The sequence below is a fragment of the Rhinopithecus bieti genome, unplaced genomic scaffold (assembly GCF_001698545.2).
Source record: "Rhinopithecus bieti isolate Rb0 unplaced genomic scaffold, ASM169854v2 scaffold_42532, whole genome shotgun sequence".
NCBI lineage: Eukaryota > Metazoa > Chordata > Mammalia > Primates > Cercopithecidae > Rhinopithecus > Rhinopithecus bieti.
Genome location: NW_016818301.1, coordinates 1,382,341 through 1,405,718, shown reverse-complemented (window position 1 = coordinate 1,405,718; position 23,378 = coordinate 1,382,341). Strand labels below are relative to the sequence as shown.

Here is a 23,378-nt window from a genome sequence, read left to right as displayed (position 1 = left end):
ACAAGGTCTCACTTTGTCACCCAGGCTGGAATGCAGCGGCATAATCATGTCTCACTGCTGCCTCGACCTCCTGGGCTCAAGCAATCTTTCTACCTCAGCCTGCCAAGTAGTTAGGACCACAGGCGTGCACTACCACACACAGCTGCTTCAAAAAAATATTTTTTTTTAAGAGATGGGGGTCTCACTATGTTGGTCAGGCTGGTCTTGAACTCCTGGCCTCAAGCAATCCTCCCACCTCTGCCTCCCACACTGCTGGGATTACAGGATGAGCCACTGCGCCTGGCCGAGGGAGTTCTGCTTAAAGGCAAGTAAGGGGGCAGAAAGATCTGAGGGACCAAAGACCAACTCCAAAGGTTGAGAATCATAGAATGTCCTAGAAGAAACCAGATATCTTCTGGTCCAATCCTTCCTTTTAGAGATGAGAAAATTGAAGCCAAAGAGAGTAGAGTCCATCTGGACTCAGTCCCGGCCCCTTTTCCCCTTTCTGAGCACTCACTCCTGAACGTGCTGACTCTATTTCGCTAGCCTGGACCACCCTTTGAGCTCCAGACCTGGTACTATGGGTTGAATGCTTGTGTCCCCACAAAATCCATATGTTGAAACCTAATCCTCCATAGAGTAGTATTAAGAGATGATCAGGAGATGATTCAGCCACAAGGGCGGAGCCCTCATGAGTGGGATTAGTGCCCTTATAAAAGAGGCCTGTGGAAGCTCATTTGCCCCCTCCACCATGTGAGGACACAGCAAGAAGCCACCGAACCAGGAAGTGGGCCCCCACCAGACACTAGATCTGCCCATGCCTTGATCTTGGGCTTCCCAGCCTTTTTAATTACGATAAATTATAATAAATTAAATTACAATAAATTATAATAAATTTGTGGTCTTTATAAGCCACCCAATCTATAGTAACTTGTTTTAGCAGCCAGAATGGACTACGGACACTTGGTGTCCACCTTCTACCTGACAAGCCCTCTTGATTGTCTCATTAGCATCTCAAACTTGGCCAGAACCAAACTCTTCATTCTAAAGCCTATTTCTGCTCCCAGTTTATCTCCTTTTAGCAAATGGCACTACATATTCCCAGTAGCTCAAACCAGCTTCACTGTCACAGCTCCTGCTGGGATGCCAGAGGGGTAGCAGGTGTCTACAGAAGTGAACAGAGTTGGGGATAGGAAACTCCCCTCTAGATCCAGGAAGCCCATTCCTTGGCCTCTAGGCTGAATGGCTGGAGGCCCCTGCTCAGAAACACATGGGCTTCTAAATGATTAGAAATTGCACAGCTGTGAAATGTTTGGCAAAATATTATGTCCCCCTCTTGGAGATGACCAATGTACATTTCCAGAGCAAGGAAACTGTATTGCTGTCAATCAGTAAAGAAAGAAAAGTCTAGAGTTTGCAAGTTCTTCACATTCCAGAAGGACATCCTTTTTGGAGCAGTGATTTTCACACTATGGCTAAGACCTACTGGTGAGCAGATCTAAATCAATGTTGTGGGTCACGTCCAGCATTTTAAAAACTGGACAGAATAGAATAAAAAAGAAAATATCAGTATACTTTGCATGTAGTAGTATAATTATCAATTTGTGATTCTTCCACTTTGGTTGTATGTTTACATATATACTGGGGTATAAGCATATATAACATCAAATATATTAGTATGGTTCATGGTCAAAGAAGTTTGAAGAACATTTTGCTAAAGGAAAAAAAAATCCTCATTTTTTAATTGGAATTGGACCTGGCAAAGGGCTTAGCACCAGGCACCAGGACACTGCAGCCTCTCCCCTCAAGTCTCTCCCAGTTGCCCAGTCTGGGGGTTCAACCTGCTGGCCCAGCCCCTCAAGTGCTTCCAGACAGCCATGTCTTTGTCACTCTTTCAAGGGCTGACACTCATACCTAGAGACCAACACCTAGGCCTTCTTGGTCAACAGGACAATGTGGACCACTGACCTGCCGTGGGGGTAGTGTGTCACCAATGGGAACAGGGATGAACTGGTGGGTAGTAGAGGTGAAGTGCACATACTTCTGCTCCGGCTTCACTGTCACACCTATGAAATTTAGCTGGAAATAAAAGTTCCCCGGGAGGAACTGACACAGCCAGTGGAGATCTGGACCCCAGCTCCCCAGGAGAACACAGCTCCCTGCTCCTGTCCAGCCAGCCCCCTCCTCCAGCCTGAAACCAGGACAGGGCCAGGGTGCTGGGGCCTCACCAGGATTTCCCGGCCATGGGACACCTTAAAGAGCACTGGGAGGTGATCAGTACCGATGAACAGGTGGCTAGAAAGAAAAGTCTGGGAGTGAGTTCTGAAGCCCTGGTACAAGAAAGAGAGCAAATGGACATGACATTTCTGTGGCTTTGAGCTGGCCAGCACCTGGGAGCAACTCACCCTTGAGTTGGGATGGGGCAAGAAGGAAACTAGACCTCCCCTGCAGGTAAGAAGGTAGTCCTCCCAGGGAATGGCCATTTGGGGTGCCCTGGAGTCACACAAGGAAAGGCCAGGGGTAGGGGTCTCTATGACTGGAAGTGCAGGGGACTTGGGAGGTGGGGAACACCTGTATTTTAACTCCACCATCTGCTCCTGCCCGGGACTTAGGCTCCCAGCCTTGGGGCTGATGGAGAAGATGCAATTGTCCTGCACGCGCATCTGGTGGAGCTCAGTGGAATTCAACTCTGCTTGCTCTGCCCAGAGCTCCACGTCAATCCGCTGGTCACTTGGAAAGAGGAAGGCCCTGGGAGACAGATGCAAAGCCATACAAAGAACTGGTCAGGCAGAACAGAGAGGTAGGGGCTCTGAGACCCCCACGGGCAGGTGAAGGCTTCTTCCATGACTCCCACACTTCATGCCCCATTTGGCAAACTGTCCCATGTGTGTCTGAGCAAATGTGGCTGTTGTGGATTCTCATTTCATAGTGGCCCCCAAACCCGGGAACAGACACAGGGCCATGGCAACTCAAGAAGTGAAGAGTGGGGCTCCCACTGTGGGTGCCAGGAGTCAAGGTGTTGCTTGAATATGGGGGCCACTTTGAGTTGGCCATGAACCCTTCTGTGACAAAGCTCTTGGGAAAGGGCCATTTGGGACACCTAGGAAGGCTGGCACCACCAACCAGCAGCCCCAGGGAGTGGGGTGTCCAGGTCAACTTGGGCACAGGGTGGAGAACAGATGCCCCAGCAGTGTTGGCACTCTTGAAACAGAAGCAAGTCTGTGCACAGAGTTAATGTCCCTGACATGCCTAGGACTGCAGTAAAGTAGATAATGCACCTTAAGTAGCCGATAAAACTAGTGACAAAGGGGTCCTGAGGTCACAATCTGAAAGGAGAACCCATTTCACCCTCAGAGATGGCACAGAACTGGTTCCAGGTACAAACCGGGTGGAGGATACGACAGGGAGCATCCAGAAAAGGGAAAAAAAAAAGTGCACAACACACACCTGAGAGAAAGTGCGCAATGCACACCTGAATGCACACCTGAGAGGAAGCGCAACGCACACTTGAGCAGAAGCATGCAACGCACACCTGAGAGGAAGCGCGCAATGCACACCTGAGGAGAATGCGTGCAACACACACCTGAGGAGAATGTGCGCAACACACACCTGAGAGGAAGTGCGCAACACACACCTGAAAGAAGGCAAGCAACACACACCTGAGAGAAAGCACACAACGCACACCTGAGAGAAAAAGCTCACAACACACACCTGAGAGAAAACACGCAACACGCACCTGAAACAAAGCATGTAATGCACACCTGAGAGAAAGCGTGCAACATGCACCTGGAAGCCTCAGTAGGAGTCAGGGAGGCCTAAGTCCAAACCCTCAGAAGGAACCAGTCTTAAATTTTTTCACATCTGAAGCGTCAAGAATAGTAACATTCAACACTGGTAAGTTTAGAAAGAACAGACTCAAACACAGGTGGATGGAGAGGGAACTGCTCAGCCTCTTGGATGGAATTTTGGCAGCATATGCCCTTTGACCCAGAAGTCTCTGGGAAACCAATTCGTAGGAATAAAGGCACATATGTGTGCATGTACATATACACATGGATGTCTATCACCACTTTCTTTGTAGTGGTCATGAAAAAAAGCAGCTGGGAACAATTAGAGCTTCCAATAAAGGAGTGATTTAACGATTTAAAGTCCACCCATATTATGGCATATTATACAGCTATTTAAAAGAATGCATTAGATATATGTATTGATCTAAAGGAGATGTTACTGATATAATGCTGAATGAAAGCATCACTATTCCTGAAAGTAACAGGTATAGTATTGGGCTATTACTGTAAAAATAAGAAAGAGAATCACTGTAAATGTGTGCGTGTCTGTGTGTTGTGCAAATGCTGAGTGTGAAAGGCACATTCTGAGTCCTCATCACCCTAGCAGCTGGTCTTGGAGAGGGGACTGCAGAGCTTCTTACTTTTTTTCCATAGCTCCTATGTTGTCTGACTTGTTACAAGTGAGTAAAGCACTGTTGTCATTTTATTGGGGATACTGAGCAGTGGCAAAATTGGAAACCTTGCTAGTTTGGGGTCCTTTAATATTTCAGCCCCTCCTTTGTCCTCACTGCCTTCTGCCCTGGTCCAGTCCTTTTTTTTTTTTTTTTTTTTTTTTTGTGACAGTCTCACTCTGTCACCCAGGCTAGAGTGCAGTGGTGTGATCTCGGCTCACTGCAACCTCCACCTCTCAGATTTCAGCAGTTCTCCTGCCTCAGCCTCCTGAGTAGCTGGGATTACAGGTGTGTACCAGCACATCTGGTTAATTTTTGTATTTTTAGTAGAAACAGAGTTTCACCATGTTGGCCAGACTGGTCTCAAACTCCCGACCTCAAGTGATCTTCCCACCTTGGCCACCCAAAGTGCTGGGATTACAGGCATGAGCCACCATGCCTGGCCCAGCCTCCCTCCTAAATAATTCCAACCCCTTTTCCTTCCAGCCCTCTAGTGTGGGCTTCTACGCCATCTTGCACCCCTCTATCTGGAGGACCACAACAGCCTCCCAACCTGTCCCCTTGCCTCAAGCTGCTAACCCATTCTCCTCCAGTGTGACAGGTCTTGAAAGCTGATCCTGTCTTTGCTCCTAACTTCCCGATGCCCATCCCATGATGTCCTCAGGAAGAAGTCCAAACTCTCTGAAGGAGGATTCCAAGGCCCTGCACGTCCTGGCCCCTGCCTGCCTCCTCAGTCTCATTTGAGACTCTCCACTCTCTCCCACTCGCTGCTCCAGCCATGTGTTGTACACACCAGGCCCTCTGTCTGGAAGGCGCTTCACGGCCTTTCTGCCTTTTCCCGCCAGGCTGTAGGTCTAGCTTAGCTGTAGCTTTCCCTAGGAAGCCCTTCTGAAATGCTGCACACACCTCCTTCACAGACCATATGACCCCGCCAGAGGAGGCTAGTCTGCCGTACCTGGAAGGAAGGGACTAGGCCCATCCCCATTTCTATCCTGAAGACCAGCCCAGAGCCTGCATCTAGGAAGCTCGCAGTAAAGGTGTGGCCAATGAATTAAAGACTGCATGAGTGAACAAATGCCGTTAACCAGCATATTTGACATCTGAAAAGAATCTCCCCTTAAATGCAAGACCCTACAAAGGCCAGAGCCAGATAAAGCAGAGGCGCGAAGGGAAGAAGGTGTGGAGGGAGTGGGGCGGCTGCATGGTTCCCTGCTTCCCCTGGAGCTCCCCCTCCCACGTGGGGTTCCTGCCTGCTGCTGCCTCCTGGCCCTCTCTGACAGGCCTTGGCAGGAATAAAACTCTCCGTCTGTTCTTTATGAGCTCAGAAGAGACGGACTAGAATTTTCAAAAATAGCCTTCTAAGAAATTGAAAGGAAATACAACAACACAAAAAGCATAGGAGAGTCAATCTACTTAGAATCCTGGAAGAGGCACAGATTGCCTTCCTGCACCTCAGATGATCTCCTGATGGATGGGCCTGGCTGGCTGGGCATGCTGCCTGGGTTTCCCCCGCCTCTGTTTCCAGCAGCCTGGACCCTCTCCACAGAGAGCGTGAGTTGGTTGCTCCTACACAAACACCGGCGCGCAGTCCCCTCCAGGACACAGGCCAACACCGCTTTTTCTGCCCCCACCCTTCTCCCTGGAGCTCTGTAGGGCCTGGCTCCGGGCCCATTCAAAGAGCCCAGTGAATGGCAGGTCTGGAGCTCAAGGCAGTCCCTGGCCTTCCCCACCAGGCTGGCAGCTCTGCCAAGCTTCCCAGTCATTCAGGGCTGGGAGCCCTCAGTTACGCACAGTTCTGGCCCTTCTCAGACAGGAGCCCCCTAAAGCGCCAGTTTCCCCATCTTCCTCCACCATGGAGGAGAAAGGGGACAGTCAGAGAGTGAGGGGCCGCTAGTGCCCACCCGATGATGCAGACCCCACCCCTTTCACCCCACATTCCCCAAGGCTCTCTCTGCTTAGGCCAGCGAGTTCCTGATCACAGAAGCCCCCACCTGCCTATTTTCATTCTCCCCCACTCACTGCCATGCCCTGGCCAGACCCCTTGATCCCTCTCCCAAGTCTGACCCAGATGGAGACACTTCTTTTTTCACCTCTCTTTAGCCAAGCAAAGTTGGAAGTCATCAAAAGGGAGTTTACTAGGAAACCAAGGCACATGGTGGAGGGAGGAAAAGTCCAGGCATGGAAGCAGGATGTTTGCTGGGCACAAGTTCTGAGCCCCTGGGGGAGAAAAGCCTCTCAGACAGGACCCTTGGGGGCAGCTCTGTCCCCAGCAGCAGGTCCCTGTCCTTCCCCACCAGAGACCCTCAACTTGCTCCCATTCAGGCCCAGCCTCCACTAAGCTGGGGCTGTGTCAGGTGGGCCGCAGCACCGAGCCACTGCGTACTATGTGGAAGCAGCTCAGGCTTCTTGCTGACTAACTGGGGTAGGCAAGGGCTCTGGACCAGACAAATCCAGCTTTGAACCTGGCTCTGTCCATTCATGGCTGAATGGTCTTTGCTGAGTCCTTAACCTTGCTGACCCTCAGCCTCCCTGTCTATGAAAGAGTCTAGAGAAGAGGAGTTTCCCACAGGATTGGAGGAGAAAAGGCTTGTAAAGCGCAGGTCCTGGTGTGCAGCAGATACCCAGTGAATGCGTCTCATTTGTTACGCTATTAAGGCCACTATGGGCAGTCCCACCACTTCTGAGCCTATCACCACATCTCAGCCGGTGACAGGCCCCAGGTCCTGCTGGCAACCCCAGTCCCACCCTGGCCTCCACAGCCGTCAGTGAGAGACCCACTCTTCACCGACAGCAAGCAGCCAGGCCACCACTGGCAAGAGAGTGCAGCTCTTGTTCTCCTTCAGCCTCTAGGCACTTGTCTCCCAGGCCCCTCAGTGGCCCCCTTCAAACCATACCAGTCCAGGGGCACCACTCCGTTGTTCTTCAGGGCCAGGAATACCACGGAAGGTGGGGCCTTGAACGGTGCGGCCCCGAAATTGAAGTCAAGCCTTAAAGGGGTGAGGATGCGGGGGATCTGGCTCATGCTGTGCGGAACAGAGAAAGGGGGTCAGAGATGGGGATGGAGCCAGGGCAGGGCCCTCCCAGGGATGGCTGGCTTGGGCACTCCCCTCCCTCCAGGTGGGAACTGGAGAATCTGGGACTCAGGGACAAGGATGGGCTGGCTCTTCAGACCCCAAGCCAATTCCTCCCTTCCCTGGGCCCCTCCAGGGATGGGCAAGAACTGGGGAGCTCTTCCCTCAAAGAGATGGGAAACAGCTTCCTTGTTCTGGGAGTCTGGGCAGGAAGTTCCATGAACATCCCTAGATAGGCCCTGCCCCCAGCCCCCACCCGTACCCCAGGCTCAGCTCACCTGTGCCGGGTGGGCACCTTGTAGGTGAGCTCACAGGGGGTGGGGTCACGCTCCAAGTAACTGTTAAGTAGGTCCAGAGAGAAGAGGCGCCACAGGTGCTTCCGGGTGATACCCTCAGCACTGCCCATGGAGCTGATATCCAGGATGGAAAGCAAGGGGTACACGGCCACCAGGGAGACACAACACAGCTCCTGCTTCTCCCCAGCCTTGTTATCTGGGGAGAGGGGTGAGGAAGAGAGAAGTGGGCTTGCCTCCCACCCTCCCTTGAGGGGGCATGCAGGCCATAGGTGCAGGAGTCCTGGGCAGTTGGCCCCAGGACCCTCATCAGGAGCAGTGGACCCCTCTTGGGCTGTAGAGCATTTCCAACAACAGCCAGCCCTTGTCTGACACTTTCTGTGTACTGGGCATTGTCCTCGGTGCCTTATACACATGCCTGCACTTAATGTGCACCGTGATTTGTTTTCAAACTATTTTGTTTAATAACAGCTTTATTGAGACACCATTATATACTGGGTAACTTACCCTTTTAACACATACGATTCAGTGTTTGTTTTGTTTTGTTTTTTTTTTTGAGACGGAGTCTCGCTCTGTCGCCCAGGCTGGAGTGCAGTGGCCGGATCTCAGCTCACTGCAAGCTCCGCCTCCCGGGTTTACACCATTCTCCTGCCTCAGCCTCCCGAGTAGCTGGGACTACAGGCACCAGCCACCTCGCCCGGCTAGCTTTTGTATTTTTTAGTAGAGACGGGGTTTCACCGTGTTAGCCAGGATGGTCTCGAACTCCTGACCTCGTGATCCGCCCGTCTCAGCCTCCCAAAGTGCTGGGATTACAGGCTTGAGCCACCGCGCCCGGCCGATTCAGTGTTTTTTTTTTTTTTTTTGTTTGTTTGTTTGTTTGTTTGTTTTGTATATTCACAGAGTTGTGCAAACATCACCACTATCTAATTTTAGAAAATTTTCGTCATCCCAAAAAGAAGGCTAGTACCAATTAGCCATCCCTCCCCATTCACCCTCCCCAGGCAACTGCTAATCTACTTTCTGTCTCCCTCTGTCTATTCTGGACATTTCATATAAATGAAATTATTTAATATGTGGCTTTTTGTGACTGGCTTCTTTCACTTAGCTTAATGTTTTCAAAGTTCATGCAAGTGGTGGCAGGTATTGTGACTTCACTTCCCTTTTCTGGCCTGTGTGACATTATTATCCCCATTTTTATTTATTTATTTCATTTCATTTCATTTTTGAGATAGGGTCTTACTGTGTTGCCAGGCTGGAGAGCAGTGGCACAATCACAGCTTACTCATTGCAACATTTACCTCCTGGGCTCAAGCAATTCTCCTGCCTCAGCCTCCCAAGTAGCTAGGACTACAGGTGCATGCTAACACACCCAGCTAATACTTTTATTTTTGTAGAGGTGGGGTCTTGCTATGTTGCCCAGGCTGGTCTCGAACTCCTGGCCTCAACCAATCCTCCCACCTGGGCTTCCCAAAGTGCTGGGATTACAGGTGTGAGCCACCATGCCCAGCTTATTATCCCCATTTGAGACATGTGGAAACTGAGCACAGGGAGGTGAAGCAACTTGTTAGGGTTACAAGTGCTGGAGCCAGGATCCAGGTCCAGAGCCTCTGGCCCCAGTCCACACTCTTAATTTCCTTTCTATGCTGCCCTGGACTCCTTCCAACCTGCCTAGGGCAGGCTAGTAAGAACTCCATTTTATGGAGAAGGAAGATGATGTCCAGGGAGGCTTGGGAGCTAAGATTTCACAGTAAGTCAGCACAGCTCCTAACTCTGCATTGGGCATACGCACATATGGACACTCATCTGGACAGACACATCTGGTGTGCGGCATTTATGCCAGACACCAGAGACACACTCCAGCACACCCCACTCACCCTGCCAGCTCTGCCTGATGCTTAGCATCCACTGCCTCACACAGCCCTCCCCCTTCATCCCACACTTCCCTGGCCCTGACTCTCTATGCTAGGTGGTCTAGGTACCTCTGTGGGAAAGGAGAGAGTAGCTGATGGTCCAGGAGTACTGGGACTGGTGCTTGGGATAGGCAGTCAGGCAGATGGTGTCCTGGGACCTGGGTGGCATGCTCCCCTCTGTTTGGTCCAGCTGCAGAGCTGCTCAGGGATGATGCCGGTGGGTCAGTGGGTAGAGGAGGCCCAGCCTTTCCTCCTGCTCCTTTGTAGATACCCTCCCCTGGGCACCAGGGGAGGACAGCAGGCCCTGAGGCTGGAAACAGGGACTGGAGCCCCTCCTCCCAGCCTGGGTCAGAGGGACCACACCCAACTTTGTGTCACTGGCACCTGCTAAGCACTTTTCCCCACCTAGCAGCCCTGTGAGGTAGGTGCCTCCTGTGGCCCCTTTTAACCGATGAGGAAGCTGAGGTTCAGAGGTGGGGTCTCGCTATGTTGCCCAGGCTAGAAGGCAGTGGCTCTTCACAGTTGTGATCATAGTGCACTGCAGCATGGAACTCCTGGGCTCAAGCAATACTCCCAGCTCAGCTTCTTGAACAGCTGGGACTACAGTCACATGCCAATGTGCCCAGCAGGTTAACTGATCTTAACCAGTATCTCCTCCCACCTCCCCCTGGCCCCAGTCCCAGCTCAGGCCCAAGTACCGAGTGGGTGGTTGTCAACGGCCTCAGGGCTGCCCTGCTCCAGGTAGAGGCGGTAATAGAGGGTGCAGTTGCCATCATTCAGGAGGACAAGGAACCTGGACTGCTTGCTGTTCACCAGCACATTCCCAAAGTCCAGCTGCTTTTCCTTTGCCTGGAGGCCACAGTCAGCCAGCCAGGAGTGGGGGCTCCTCAAGGCCCACAGCCCCACTCTCCCAGCCCCATTTTCAGAGCATCCCCCAAGGAAGGGCAAGTTTGGGGTGTCCAGGGCAGAGGGCTCCTATCCCCTGCCCTCTTGAGGTGAGGTTCCCTGGGGCCTTCCCTCCCACATGTCCGGGCCCCTCCACCAGCCCCCTCCTGCCAGAGCCCTCCCACTCACAGAGAGGCTGCTGGTGAGCCCCACGCCCACCAGCCGGAGCATGTAGTGGGTGGTGGCAGCGGGGTTGGCATTTGGCGACAGGCCAGCTTCCCAGACCCACATCCCCACTTGGAACAGGTACTTGGTCTCCTCCAAAGGGCTGAAGGTCCACGTCAGCGTCTGGGGTCACAGAAATGATCCCTGCAGTGGCCTTCGGAAGCCCCTCCACGGGTACTCGGCCATCCAAGGCCCCATTGCAGGGCGTCATGCTATTGGCAGCCCTTTCTCAGAATCTACCCTGTGCCAGGCATTGTACACGGCACATGCATGGAGTCTCCCCAAGCCTCTCGATCCTATATCCCCACGGGGTCAGCAGCATTATTTCCATGCCTCATTTTCTGATGAGAAACTGGAGGTTCAGCGAAGTGGGGTCCCTTGCCCAGGGTCAGACAGTAGTGAGGGTGGGAGCAGGGTGTCAACACTCCAGGCCAATTCCACAGGCTATGAGGCCTCTTGTCCCCCCAAGGGACTGTCCCTCGGGCTCTTACAGATGCCTGTGCTGGTGCTTCTTGTCCCAAGTTTGGCCTCCCCAGCCCGTCTGTAAGGCTCTAGACTAGGGACAGGGATCTGCTATTTTGAATCCCAGCCAGCACACCTGCTATGACTGCAGTCCTCTTCCTCACCCTCACTGGTGGCTGGCCATTTGGGCCCAAATCCAGCTGCTGCAACCCACCCTCCCAGTGACCTCCCAGCTTTGGGGACCATGGATGGGGAGGTGACATGCCCCTCGGCCCTGGCATCAGAAACACTGGTTCTAGTCCCAGCCCTGCACAGCCTAACTTATGCTCTTAGTAAATGGCTGCCCCACCAAGCCTCAATTATTTGTAAAATGGTAGGGGGACAGTGAGAGTAATATTAACACCTCATCACCAGGTGGGGGAGGTTACTGTGGATGGAATAGGGGATGCACTTGGCAAGTCTGGGCTATGATAGGCACAAGTAAGAGATGACAGAGGTGAAGGCTGCCGTCACTTGGCAGGAGGGGAGTCACTCACAAGTCTCTCACTGGGCTGGATTAGCCCCCTGGAGGGCTGGACAGCCAGCAGCTTTCGGTGCTGCTCAGAGACCCTCCACTCGAACTGCAGGGGCAGACGCGAGGGGTTGCGGAAGGTGAAGGGGCTGGTGGAGGAGCAGCCCACCCAGGTGGGCTTGAAGTAGAGGCTTTTGTGGGTGTCCAGCTTCAACTGCAGGGGCTCCTCCCGGCTGTACATGCTCACCTCCTAGAGCCAGAGGAAGGAGGGCAGTGCCCTGACCTCACTCTGCAGTCCCAGCTCCACCCACATGTCCAGGAAGCCATGGCTAGGCAACCTTCCCCCCTTGGAGCGGGCAGTGAAAGGCCCTCTGTCAGCCTGTATACTGGCAGTTTCTGTCAAAAGCAGAGTCAATGGTGACTGGCCCAGGAGATAATTCTTGAAAAGAACTCAGGGACTGAGAGAGGATCTATAGACCATTTCATGGGGTCAGACATGGACCCACCATCCCAGAACCTATTGCTGGCCTGGCCCCAAATATCCCTCTACCACCTGCAGGTGTCTTGCTCCCCCAGATCCTTCCTCTGGGTTCTCTGCACCCTCTTTCTTGGCCTCGGACCCCACGGGGTGGACAGGCAAGGTCCTGAGGGGTGGGAAAGTTGTTCACAGTGTGGTCAAGGGAGTTCCTTCCCTACTATGCTACTTCCTGGAGGGGAAGTGGCTCCCTGGAAATCTTAGGGGCCAACCCCAGAATGTGGCCTTGAAAAGGGTGGTTCAAGATTATGGCCCATTCCCAAGGACCCAGGTCCCCTACCTCTGCCTCCTACCTTGAGATACTGGGGGGAAGCATTGCACTGCAGGTAGAACGTGTGCTGCTTCCAGGAGCTGCCCTTGGGGTAGGTGCAGATGAGGAAGATCTGGTGGGCCCCGGGTGCCACAAGGCCTGAGGTGGGCCGAAGGATGACGTCTGAGCCTCTCTGGGGGGCCAGGCTGAAGGTCAGCAGCATGCAGTCTTTGTTGACCAGGAGCAGGCTGCGGTAGGTGGGCTCACCGGAGGACACTGCCGGAAATAGCTGGGGGTGGGAGAGGAGGAAAGCGGCCCCCCGCTCAGCGTTCTACCCTGCAACACACTCAGGGCCGAATGGGGACTTGGGAGGAGTTGTCTCCAAGGAAATCCGAGGTGCTGCCCTGCAGCCCAGTCAACGCCCTGGGAACAGGGACTTGAAGGATGCCATGAGCTGACACCAAAGAATGCTTTTGTTCTCCAGAGACCTCCAGACAGGGAGACAGGGAGCCACAGGCCCCTGGGAAACTCAGGCCTCCAAGGCCGCTCCTCAAGGATAAAGTAGAAGTTGTCTCATTTTAGGGTGTCTTTGCATCACTCTTTGGATAACTCATTTTCAGAGAACCTGGTCCAGAAGTTCTGGGGCTGCAGTAACTAACCCCTTTGGGCCAGGTGCGGTGGCTCACGCCTGTAATCTCTGCACTTTAGGAGGCTGAGGCGGGTGGATCACTTGAAGCAGGAGTACAAGACCAGCCTGGTCAATATGGTGGGCCCCATCTCTACTAAAATTACAAAAATCAGCCAGGTGTAGGAGCATGCATCTGTAATCTCAGCTACATGGGAAGCTGAGGCTACAAAATCGCTCGAACCCAGGAGGCAGAGGTTGCAGTGAACCAAGATCATACCACTGTACTCCAGCCTGGGTGACAAAGCAAAATTCTATGTCAGAAAATACAAAATAAAAAAGCAAGTAACCCTTCTAGATGATTCTCATGCAGGTAACTGATGGAAACCAGCCCGGACAATCTCAGCTCCCAACACTCTCCAGGCATCCAGGGTGTGGCCACCACCAGCTGAGAGCGGAGCAGGCTGCAAAACACAAAAACTGCAATCCCTGACCAGAGGTCCCCATCCAGCTGGGGTGACAGTGCCTGTGTGTGAGCCAGTGAGGGAGTGACACCAGATCTGCTGGGCTGCATAAAGGCCAGAACCCACCAGGAGGAACTGCCAAGGGAAGGGGGCTGAGGGAGGTATTGAGGGGGACTCTGTGAGGCAGGAAGGCCTTTGGGAAGCAGCGGCCTCCAAGCTGAACCTTGGGGTGGCATAGGTTTGGGATAGGAAGGCAGAAGTGTAGGTGGTGAGGGGAGCAGAATCAACCCAAAGCACATTGTCCCAAAGTGGTGCTTTTCCAGCAACCAGAAGTCTCATGCAAAACCTCCAGGCGATGGAGACTGGAGGAGACATTGAAGGTGAAACTGATTGGAAGCCAGAGGTCTGGCCCTAGGCTTTGTGCTTTTCAGCCCTATGTCCTCTTGCTTGTCAGGTCAGGGCTTCTGAGGGCCTTGGGGTGGCCTGGGAATTATGATCTCCTGAGGATGGGACTGGCTGTCGCTCTCATAGGGCAGGGTGCTTCCCAAAGGTGGGGGCTGCTGGTGTGGCTGTCACATCCCTGGGCCCGAACCCAGGACTTGGGGCACCCAGGCATTCAGTAAACAGGACACAAACAAATACAGGAGCTGGAGGGTTTTGAACCTGAGAGTCACAGGAGCCAGTGAGTATTTCCAATGGAGCAGCAAGGGGCCAGCTGTCCAGGCCCCAGACTCTCCCCAGTCCCAGTGTCAGGGCCCAGGAGCAAGTCCTCAACTGGCCCAGATCCCCAGAATTGGCACGGCGGAGGTGGGAACAGCCAGGGAGGGTGCAACGATGTGTTTCTGAGGCCATCAGAGAAGGGGAGAGGAATCTGCAGGCCAAGGCAGAATCTAGGGCTCTTCTTTCACCCTCCCACTGTTGTTGGGGCCACACTCACCTTGGGGACATCTAGGGAATACTGGGGGATGTGGTGCTCAAAGCCAGAGAAATAGCTGTGGCCTTGCGCCCGCACCGTCAGGCACCAGGATGGGCACATGGTACAGTCCTCCTCAATATTACTGTAGTTCTGCAGGACCTGCAGGGGGGCCAGACCCACGGAAAAGCTCAGAGTCCTGTGTCTGCCCTGTGGGGTGCCCCACCTTGCCGTTCCCTGCCCTTGTGCTGCAGGAGTCCTACACTGGACACAGACAGGAGGGCCTCCCTGGGAAGACAGTGCAGAGAACAAGCATCCCAACCAAGCCCCTCCCGCGGGGAGCTAGGCCCTGCATCCATACAGCAATGCTCCCTTTAGTCCTCACAACCCAGGAAGAGGGTGGGGCTGGGATGTGAAAGCACCATTCATTCTGTAGGAATGAGCCTAGAGAAGTGCTGGCCAACAGAAATATCATGCGAGCCACAAACGCCAGCCGCAAATGTCATTTTAAATGTTCCAGTAGCCACATTAAAAAAGTAAAACACGTGAAGTTAATGTTAATAGTATATTTTATTTAACCCAATAGATCTAAAATCTTATCACTTTAACATATAACCAATATAAAATTAGTAATGAGATATTTTACATTCTTTTCATACTAAGTCTTTGAAATCCAGTGTGCATTTTACACTCACAGCACTTCTCAGTTGGGACCAGCCACATATTAAGAGCTCAGTAGCCACATGTGGCTGACAGTGGCTGTACTGGACTGTGCAGGTCTACAGCCTGTAACCTAAATATCTGACAGGCTCAGCAGAGCCAGGCATCTACAACCTTGTTCCTACAAACCTCCACATCACCCCACTGCCAAGGCATTAGGATGGGGGCAACTAAAGTCTCCACTTTGGAAAGCCTCCTCAAAAGATTGGATGTGGTCCTAAGTTTAGAGATGACAAGATCAGGACTCAGAGACATTAAGGAACTTGCCCAGGGTCACATAGCTGGTAAGTGACCCTGATCTTGACTGCACAGCCCTACTCTTCTCTAGGCCCCAATACCTTGGCCACTGGGCAAGGGCAGTGGGGTGGGCAGAGCCAATAAGAAAGGGACAGGCAGGACTAATGGATGAGGAGAGAGCATCATGCATCTGGGGCCAGAACAGCAGGGCTGGGGACAGCCAGCACTCGGAGTTCCCTGACACAGGGAAGCTGAGCTAGAAGCCCCTCCCATCACAATCATCTGGTGCTGCTGACTTTGTCTCCAGGCCCAGGTTCCTGCCCACTCAAAGCTCCTTTAGAGGGACCACTTCTTAATTCAAGCACTAGTAAAGAAGCCAGGAGGCCTCCTAGCCAGGAACCCCAGGGAGTGTCCCCCTGTGCACCCAGTTTTCCCAAACAGCTCGATGTCAGCTGAGTCCTCCCTTGGAGGGGAGGGGAGACTTACATAAGAATGAGAAAATCAGATGGACCTAGCTGGGCCAGGAGCTTTGGAGGAGACAAACCCATAGGGGCCGCTGTCCAGCCAACAGAAAGCCTGGCATGCAGAGGATGGAGCCCGAAGCTGCCCTCGGTCACCCCCTGCCACCCTACCCAGCAGTTCAGGCTCCCAGCAGAGACCCCGCATTCCTCCCTCTCATTGTGTGCACACACCTTATAGATGGCAAAGGCTTCGAGCTCCACCGCGTAAAGGCAGTTGGGGTGAGGCGGCTGGAAGTGCAGGCGCATGGCCATGGACTTGAGAGGGGGCACATCACAGGTCTCTGGGGTCACCCAGAAGGGGCAGTCAGACCTCCTCGTCCAGACAACCATGATCTTGCCCTTGGTGTGGTTCATCAGGCACAGGGGTATAGGGTTGGGGGCCTCAGGCCCTGGGCAGGCACCAAAGTCTACCTCGACAGGCTCTATACTGACGGGTGGGGGGAAGATGGTCATGTCGCTGGTGCCGTCGAAGAAGAACTCGGTCATAGGGGGGATGTAAGGGTACTGCGGGGCCGGCATGTCCTCCAGATCCTGCATGGGGAAAGAGGTAGACAGGGCCCAACTGCCATTCCTCTTGCTATGGCCCCTCCTGGACACACTCTTGTCTAGAAAAGGCTGCACCAGTCACCCCGACTACTAATGGTGCCCATGGGACCCTGGGGGCATGGGATTGCCCAAGAATCACTAGGGAAGGGATATGCAGCTGGGGAGGGCATGTACCTGGATGGGAATCATGAGGGTCCCGTTCTGGTCCTGCGCCAGCTTCTTCTCCTTCAGCATGGCATCCAGGATGTCAGGGGGGTAGAGCGTCAGGCCCCGGGCCAGGTGTATACGGTACCAGGTGAGGTGCTGAGGCTTCAGGATGGCTGGCTTAGTGGTGTCTGAGTGGCAGGTCCCCATTAGGTCCAGGAACAGTGGGTCCTGTGACATTTGTCTGTGCGTGATGGGGCATGGGAGGGGTGGTGGGGCAAGGGGGTTGCTGGGGGGTTGAACTGAGGACAGAAGCTGGGTAGACAGGGTAACAGGCAGTGGGGCAGAAGCTCCAGGTGGCCAGTGAGCGAGCACTCAGCAGTGGTCTGGCTCAGCCAGGGCACAGCAGGAGTCCAGGGAAGGTCAGGAGAGAGCACCCCTGACCTTAGGACACTCAGCCATTGCCCACCCTCCCCCTCTGCCATGGCCCCTGGGCATTCTCCCACCCACCCTACGGCCAGCCCAGAGGCCTGCCAAACTAGAATTCCGGCCCTCCCAAGGGAGGAGAATATGCGGCCTCCTCAGGCCTCCCTCTGGGCTTCTGTTCTTTCCTCCATTCCCAAGGCCTCCCCTAGCCCATACTAAACTGTCAGGAGAATTAGAGAAAGGCACCCATTCCTCCAGATACACAGACACAGCCTGAGCCTGGGCACTAGCTCAGGGAGGGATTATGGGTTACATTTCAGCCCCGTTTGCCATCTTGGCCAGGCTCTGCTGGTCAGGGCACAGTGTATCTGATCATGCCCAGGGGCCGAGGGTTGGGGTCTAACTTGAAAGCTCCCTGCCCTATGCATGCTATGTGGGGTGGCTCCAGGGAAGAATTAGTCTGTGAAGTCATGGAAGGCAAAGAAAAGGCAAAGCCTGCAGGGCTCGGCGGGAGAGTGGGGGGCCGCGGGTCCAAACCGCCCTCTCCCAGGCCATGAGCACAGCAGCAGCAAAGCGCCTGGCCTGGTAGCAGGGCAAGACTAGCACAGAGTGATCTCCCCTGTGCCCAGGCCGCACACTGGCTCCAAAAGCTAGGGCTGGGACCCAGGAGTGGGAGACGACCAGGCAGACAGCTCTAGAAGTTCCAGAATACAGGGGAGTGCCCACCAAGCCTTGTCACCATCACTGGGCCCCAGGGGAGCCCCTCCTCCCTCAGCCTCACGCCCTCCCCACGACTCACCTGGTGGTGGATGAGACAGGCCACACGCCGAAAGCAGATGATGGGGTGAGTGGGCTGGAAGGCACAGTGCAGGGTCATGCGGGCCTTGCCCACCAGGGTCCCAAAGGCAGGCCTGATGCTAAAGACACTCTCCAGGCAGTCGATGGCAAACTGGAAGTAGGCCGTGCAGTCCGACTGGTTCTCAATCCACAGGGGCTGTTCGGAGCGCTCCCCAAGGTTGACCCAGCTGAAGTTGACACAGTAGTGCTGCAGGGACACAGCAGGGCCTGGACACAGGAGATGGGGTATCAGCTTCCCCAAGAATGTCTTAGACAAGGTCCCACTGAAGGGAGGTGGTACTCTCAGGGCCAGGCTACAGAGGCCCAGAGCCCTGGCAGCCTGAGCAGAACTCCAGCATCACTGGGTGCCCGTGGGACTGGAATCTCCAGGTAGTCACAAATGATTCCCCACGGGGCCACCAGAGGGCAGCAGACACCCAGGCTGAGGCAAGGTGGCCCTGGCTCTTAGGAGCAGGGAAGGAGCTCTTCACAATCTTCAGCATGGGCTGCTTCTGTCCCCAGGGGAGACCGCTGGGGTCACCAGTACCTCTACAGAAACCAACGACTTTGAGCAGGGTCTTGGAGGCACAGCCAGAAGGCATGATGGAGAAGTAGTCCACAGTCCTGGTGTCCAGGGTCTTGGGGTGGAAGAACACTGACACGCATTTCTTTTCTCCTGGGAGCACGACGCCACGGGCTGTGGGGCATGAGAAGGCCTGGTCTTCGGCCAGTTCATCTGGGGAAATTTCAATCCTGAAGGGGGCATTTACCTGTAGGGCCAGGTAGAAGGACAAGGGGTCAGGTCGCGGAGTGGAGCAGTGTACGATGCGACAGTCTATGCATTGTACTGGCGTGCCCAGCCAAGGGGGTGGGGGCAGCTGGCATCCAGGCTGTGCCTCACTAGCCAGACTGCCTCCACATTCTGGAGAGAAGGAGCCGAGTCATGTGCCCCGTGCTGGACCTGCCTTTTAATTCTCCCCAAGGTACTATCACAGCTAACTGTGGTCCTGGGGTCAGGACAGTCTTAGGGCTGCTCGTGGCTCTGGCTGGGGTACACCCCAGCCCAGCCCCCAGCTGAGGAGAAGGACACACCTGTTGACAGCTGACATGGGTTATATGAGGCTTGGGGCCAAAGGTGTAGAAAGAAAGGGTGGCATTCAGTAAGGCGGTGATTTTAGGAGACTCCAGTCCTGGAGGCCATGAGTCCTGCCGCCCCTCCCGCCTGGTGCCTACCGCCGACGGGTTGTGTAGCCTGATCTGCCTCTCCGAGGTGCAGCCCACAGCAACAGAGCCGAAGTACAACAGCTTCTGGAAGCCCTCGGCATCCTGGTCCTCCAGGCACTTGTGCTTTATGCTCACCAGCAGCTGGGCGCACTTGGCTGGGTCAGAGATGGGGGAGTCTTGGGGGACCACCAGGGCCTCTGTGGCCCCAGCTGAACAGCCCCTCGAAGAAGGCAGATGGCCCCAGGGAAAATTTAGTCTGTAGCATCATGGAAGACAAAGGCAAAGCCTTCGGGGCTGGGGGGAGGGCAGGAGGCCAGTGGAGGCCCTGTGGGGGCCAAGGCAGATGGGAGGTGGGGGACACTGAGGCCTGGAGGCCCCAGAAGGTGCAGCAGGGGCCAGTCTGGGGATGGTGGGAGGTTGGGCCTCACCCACAGCCTGCAGCTGGATGCTGCTCCTCTGCCGGCTGCCTGCCCCATACCAGCATGTGGCCTGCACCTCGTGGATGACGGCTGTAAGGGGCTGAAAGGTCACCTTGATCTGAGAGGCCTGGCCTGGCTCCAGGAGCCCCATGGTTGGCAGCATCTGGAATGGGCTGGAGAACTCCCAGGTGAAGAAGGTGGGCAGGTCCCTGGGGATGGGGGGCAGGTCAGGGCACTGGGCTTCTGGCCCCTGCTCCTGCAGTAACAAGTCAGGGATGCTGGGCAGAGCCTCAGACTACCCTACCCCCACAAGGGTGTGCCTGTCTCTCCTGCTTCCAGACACCCTCCTCACAGCTCTTGCTCTCTCCGCCTGCACTTCAGCCTCTTACTCACCCCACATTATCCAGGCAGAACCAGGCCTCGGTCGTGTCCCCCACAGCACACATGGGCAGCTGCAGGGATGGCGGGCAGATCAGTCTGTGGCAGGGCAGGGTGGCCCGCAGGCCCACACAGAACATCCCCTCCGCTTTCTCAAACCACAGCTGGTCCACGTACTCCTTCTGTAGTGTGAGGCGGGGCAGAGGCAGTCACCCATCAGTGGCACTCAGGGACTGCACATCCAGCCCACCCTCAGCCATCCCCAACACAACCACTGAGGGGAGGGCTGGGCCGTGGTCCCCACGTCAGACTCTAAGGGGAGCTGGGCACCTATGTTGTCTTGGTCTCAAAGATTAGAGTCTCTTTTGTAGAAAAAGTATTTTGAGGAAATGTGGGTGGGGGGTGGCAGGAAGAGGCCAAAGAATGTAGAAGGGGTTTCTTTTTTTTTTGGTCGGGGGGGTCTCGCTCTGTCACCCAGGCTGGAGTGCAATGGTGAGATCTCAGCTCACTGCAACAGCCACCTCCTGGTTCAGGTGATTCTCCTGCCTCAGCCTACCAAGTAGCTGGGACTACAGGCATGCGCCACCACACCCAGCTAACTTTTGTATTTTTTAGTAGAGATGGGGTTTCGCCATGTTGGCCAGGCCAGTCTCAAACTCCTGGCCTCAAGTGACCTGCCTGCCTCAGCCTCCCAAAGTGCTGGGATTACAGAAGTGAGTCACCATCCCCAGCCACGGAATGTAGGGCTTTCTGATGGTCAATATAATATTGCAGCCTCTACCCCCAGCATCCCCTGGGGAATGCCCTCTGTCTAATGAGATGAGGGGCCAAGCCCTTGACAGGGCCTCCCAAGCTGGATTGCTGCTGGAGTGGGCAGCATGTGTGTGTGTGTGTGTGTGTGGCGGGGCGGGGGGGGTGCTCCTGGGTGCTCTGTCCTGCTTTCTGTTCTGAGGTCACTGTTCCCAGGTGCCTCCCTGCCCTCACTCACTATGGCAGACCTTACCGCCTCCAGAGGCCGGAAGATGATGGGGAGCGTGAGGGTTATGCCTGGGCTCAGGAAGATGGGCTGAGGGATGACTGTGAAGAAGAACTTGGTCTTGGGGGGCCTGCAGGAGAGAGCCGGGAGGTGAGCACCTCAGATCAGGGCTCAGAACAACTGGAAGAGGCAGGAAACGAGGGAAGCCCTGCAGCCAAGGGAGCTTGAGTCCTTGGGACCACAGAGAAAGAGATCAAGAGATGAGCACGTGGAGGTGGAAACTCAGGGATTTGGTTACAAGAGGACCCGTTCTCCTCCTCCCCCTCCTATTCTCAGAGATCTTCACTCTGAACAAAAAGGGAGTAGTGTTTGTACCTCTGATGAGCATGGAGGCCTGAAAGGGACAGGGACAGGGAAGGGTTGCCCAGATTTTAAAGAGTCCCTAAGCACTGAGGCAGGGGAACCAAAGCTGAGGAGGGTGGGACTGGGGATGCCTTTCCAGAGACCTCAGCAGAGCTGTAGCATCCCACAGTGGGTCAGAACCACAGCTGCTGCAGACTTTCAAAACATTAATAAGACGATGACATTGTCAGCAACTTTACACCAACAAATGTTTAAATTTAGATGAAAAAAACAATTGCTATAAAAATATAATTTATCAAAACTGACCAAATAATTGTACAATAAATATTATGGCTGCTCTGCCTAAAAACACCAAAAAATGGAATGGGTGGTCAAAAACCTTTCCACAGGCCAGGCACAGTGCCTCACATCTGGAATCCCAGCACTGTGAGAGGCTAAGGTGGGAGTATCATTTGAGCCCAGGTGTTCGAGACCACTCTGGGCAACATGGCAAGATACTGTTTATAGCAAAAAAAAAATTTTTTTAATTAGCCAGGCATGGTGGTGCATGCCTACAGTCCGAGCTACCTGAGAGGCTGAGGTAGAAGGATTGCTTGAGCCCAGAAGGTCATGGCTACAGTGAGCCATGTTAATGCACTATACTCCAGCCTGGGCAACAGAGTGAGACCCTGTCTCAAAGAAACAAGAAAGAAAGAGAGAGAGGAAGAAAAGAAAAAAAGAAAGAAGAAATTAGATAAACTTTAATGTGTGTTTATGAGAAAACCTCTCAGCAAAGCAGGAATAGAAGAATATTCCCATAATCTGACAAGGTATACACTTTTACAGAAATCCTATAGGAAATCAATCCTACCAGACAGCTTAATGGTGAAACATTGCAGTCCTTTACTCTGAGATGATAAACAAAACAAAGATGCCTCTATAACCACTTCTGTTCAACACTATTCTATTTAACAATGCAATAAGGAAAGACAAAAGGTGTAAGGACTAGAAAGAAAAAAAAATGTCATTTTCCATTTAAAATACAAATGTGTGCATGAAAAAACAAGAATACTAACAAATAAATTATTAGAATTAATAAGAGGATTTGCCAAGACACTGAACACAATACCTATATAAAAATGACATTTTAAAAACTAGCAACAGACAGAAATAAAACAACTAAAAAATATGTCATATATAACAACAGCAAAAATATAAAATACTTATGAATAAATCTAACTAAAGATGTGCTAAATGTCTATGGAGAAAACTTTACACTTTATTGAGAGACATGAAAAATAACCTAATGAATATAGAGATAGCCCGTGTTCATGGATTAAAAGACTCAATATTGTAATGATATCATTTCTCCCCATATTCATCTATAGGTCCAATTAAATCCCAATCAAAATCTCAAGAAGTGTTTTATGTGCATGTATGATAAGCTGATTTGAATATTTATATAAAAGATCAAAGGAAGGGCCAAGAATAGCTAAGACAATCTTGAAGAAGAAATAAGGCCGGGCGCAGTGGCTCACGCCTATAATCCCAGCACTTTGGGAGGCCGAGGCAGATGGAAGGTGGATCACGAGGTCAGGAGATCGAGACCATCCTGGCGAACACGGTGAAACCCCATCTCTACTAAAAATGCAAAAAATTAGCTGGGCGTGGGTGGTGGGCACCTGTAGTCCCAGCTACTTGGGAGGCTGAGGCAGGAGAATGGCATGAACCCTGGAGATGGAGCTTGCAGTGAGCCGAGATCGCACCACTGCACTCCTGCCTGGGCAACAGAGCGAGACTCCGTCTCAAAAAAAAAAAAAAAAAAAAAAAAAAAAAAGAAGAAGAAGAAGAAGAATTAAGTAGGAGGACTTATACTACCAGATATCAAAATTTACTATTCATAAAAATCAATTCCATATAGATAAAAGACAAATATTAAAAGGCAAAATATAAAGTCTTTAGAAGATACTAGAGGAAAATATCTTAATGACCTCGGGGTAGAAAAGGACTTCTTAGGAAAAGCATA

The 23,378-nt window shown here is 53.2% G+C and overlaps 1 protein-coding gene across 9 annotated transcripts in view; it reads right to left on the bottom strand.

Annotated features, from left to right (window-relative positions):
* Positions 1 to 23,378, bottom strand: part of CFAP65 (cilia and flagella associated protein 65) — a 39,953-nt gene that overhangs the window by 8,730 nt on the left and 7,845 nt on the right. For 6 of the 9 annotated variants that reach the window (XM_017856907.1, XM_017856911.1, XM_017856909.1 and 3 more), the window contains 19 exons: positions 21,038 to 21,140; positions 20,050 to 20,216; positions 19,666 to 19,865; positions 19,247 to 19,392; positions 18,561 to 18,783; positions 17,976 to 18,241; positions 16,781 to 16,981; positions 16,232 to 16,591; positions 14,607 to 14,744; positions 12,624 to 12,869; positions 11,821 to 12,045; positions 10,787 to 10,945; positions 10,411 to 10,561; positions 9,782 to 9,910; positions 7,788 to 8,001; positions 7,333 to 7,461; positions 2,551 to 2,727; positions 2,208 to 2,274; positions 1,948 to 2,058 (listed from right to left, as the gene is read on the bottom strand). In XM_017856907.1, the coding sequence (XP_017712396.1) occupies positions 1,948 to 2,058; positions 2,208 to 2,274; positions 2,551 to 2,727; positions 7,333 to 7,461; positions 7,788 to 8,001; positions 9,782 to 9,910; positions 10,411 to 10,561; positions 10,787 to 10,945; positions 11,821 to 12,045; positions 12,624 to 12,869; positions 14,607 to 14,744; positions 16,232 to 16,591; positions 16,781 to 16,981; positions 17,976 to 18,241; positions 18,561 to 18,783; positions 19,247 to 19,392; positions 19,666 to 19,865; positions 20,050 to 20,216; positions 21,038 to 21,140 (3,412 nt within the window). Of the gene's footprint in view, positions 1 to 1,947; positions 2,059 to 2,207; positions 2,275 to 2,550; positions 2,728 to 6,548; positions 7,462 to 7,787; positions 8,002 to 9,781; positions 9,911 to 10,410; positions 10,562 to 10,786; positions 10,946 to 11,820; positions 12,046 to 12,623; positions 12,870 to 14,606; positions 14,745 to 15,133; positions 16,592 to 16,780; positions 16,995 to 17,975; positions 18,242 to 18,560; positions 18,784 to 19,246; positions 19,393 to 19,665; positions 19,866 to 20,049; positions 20,217 to 21,037; positions 21,141 to 23,378 lie in introns of those variants that run through there. The other 3 variants (XM_017856913.1, XM_017856912.1, XM_017856914.1) reach the window with 3 other exon arrangements.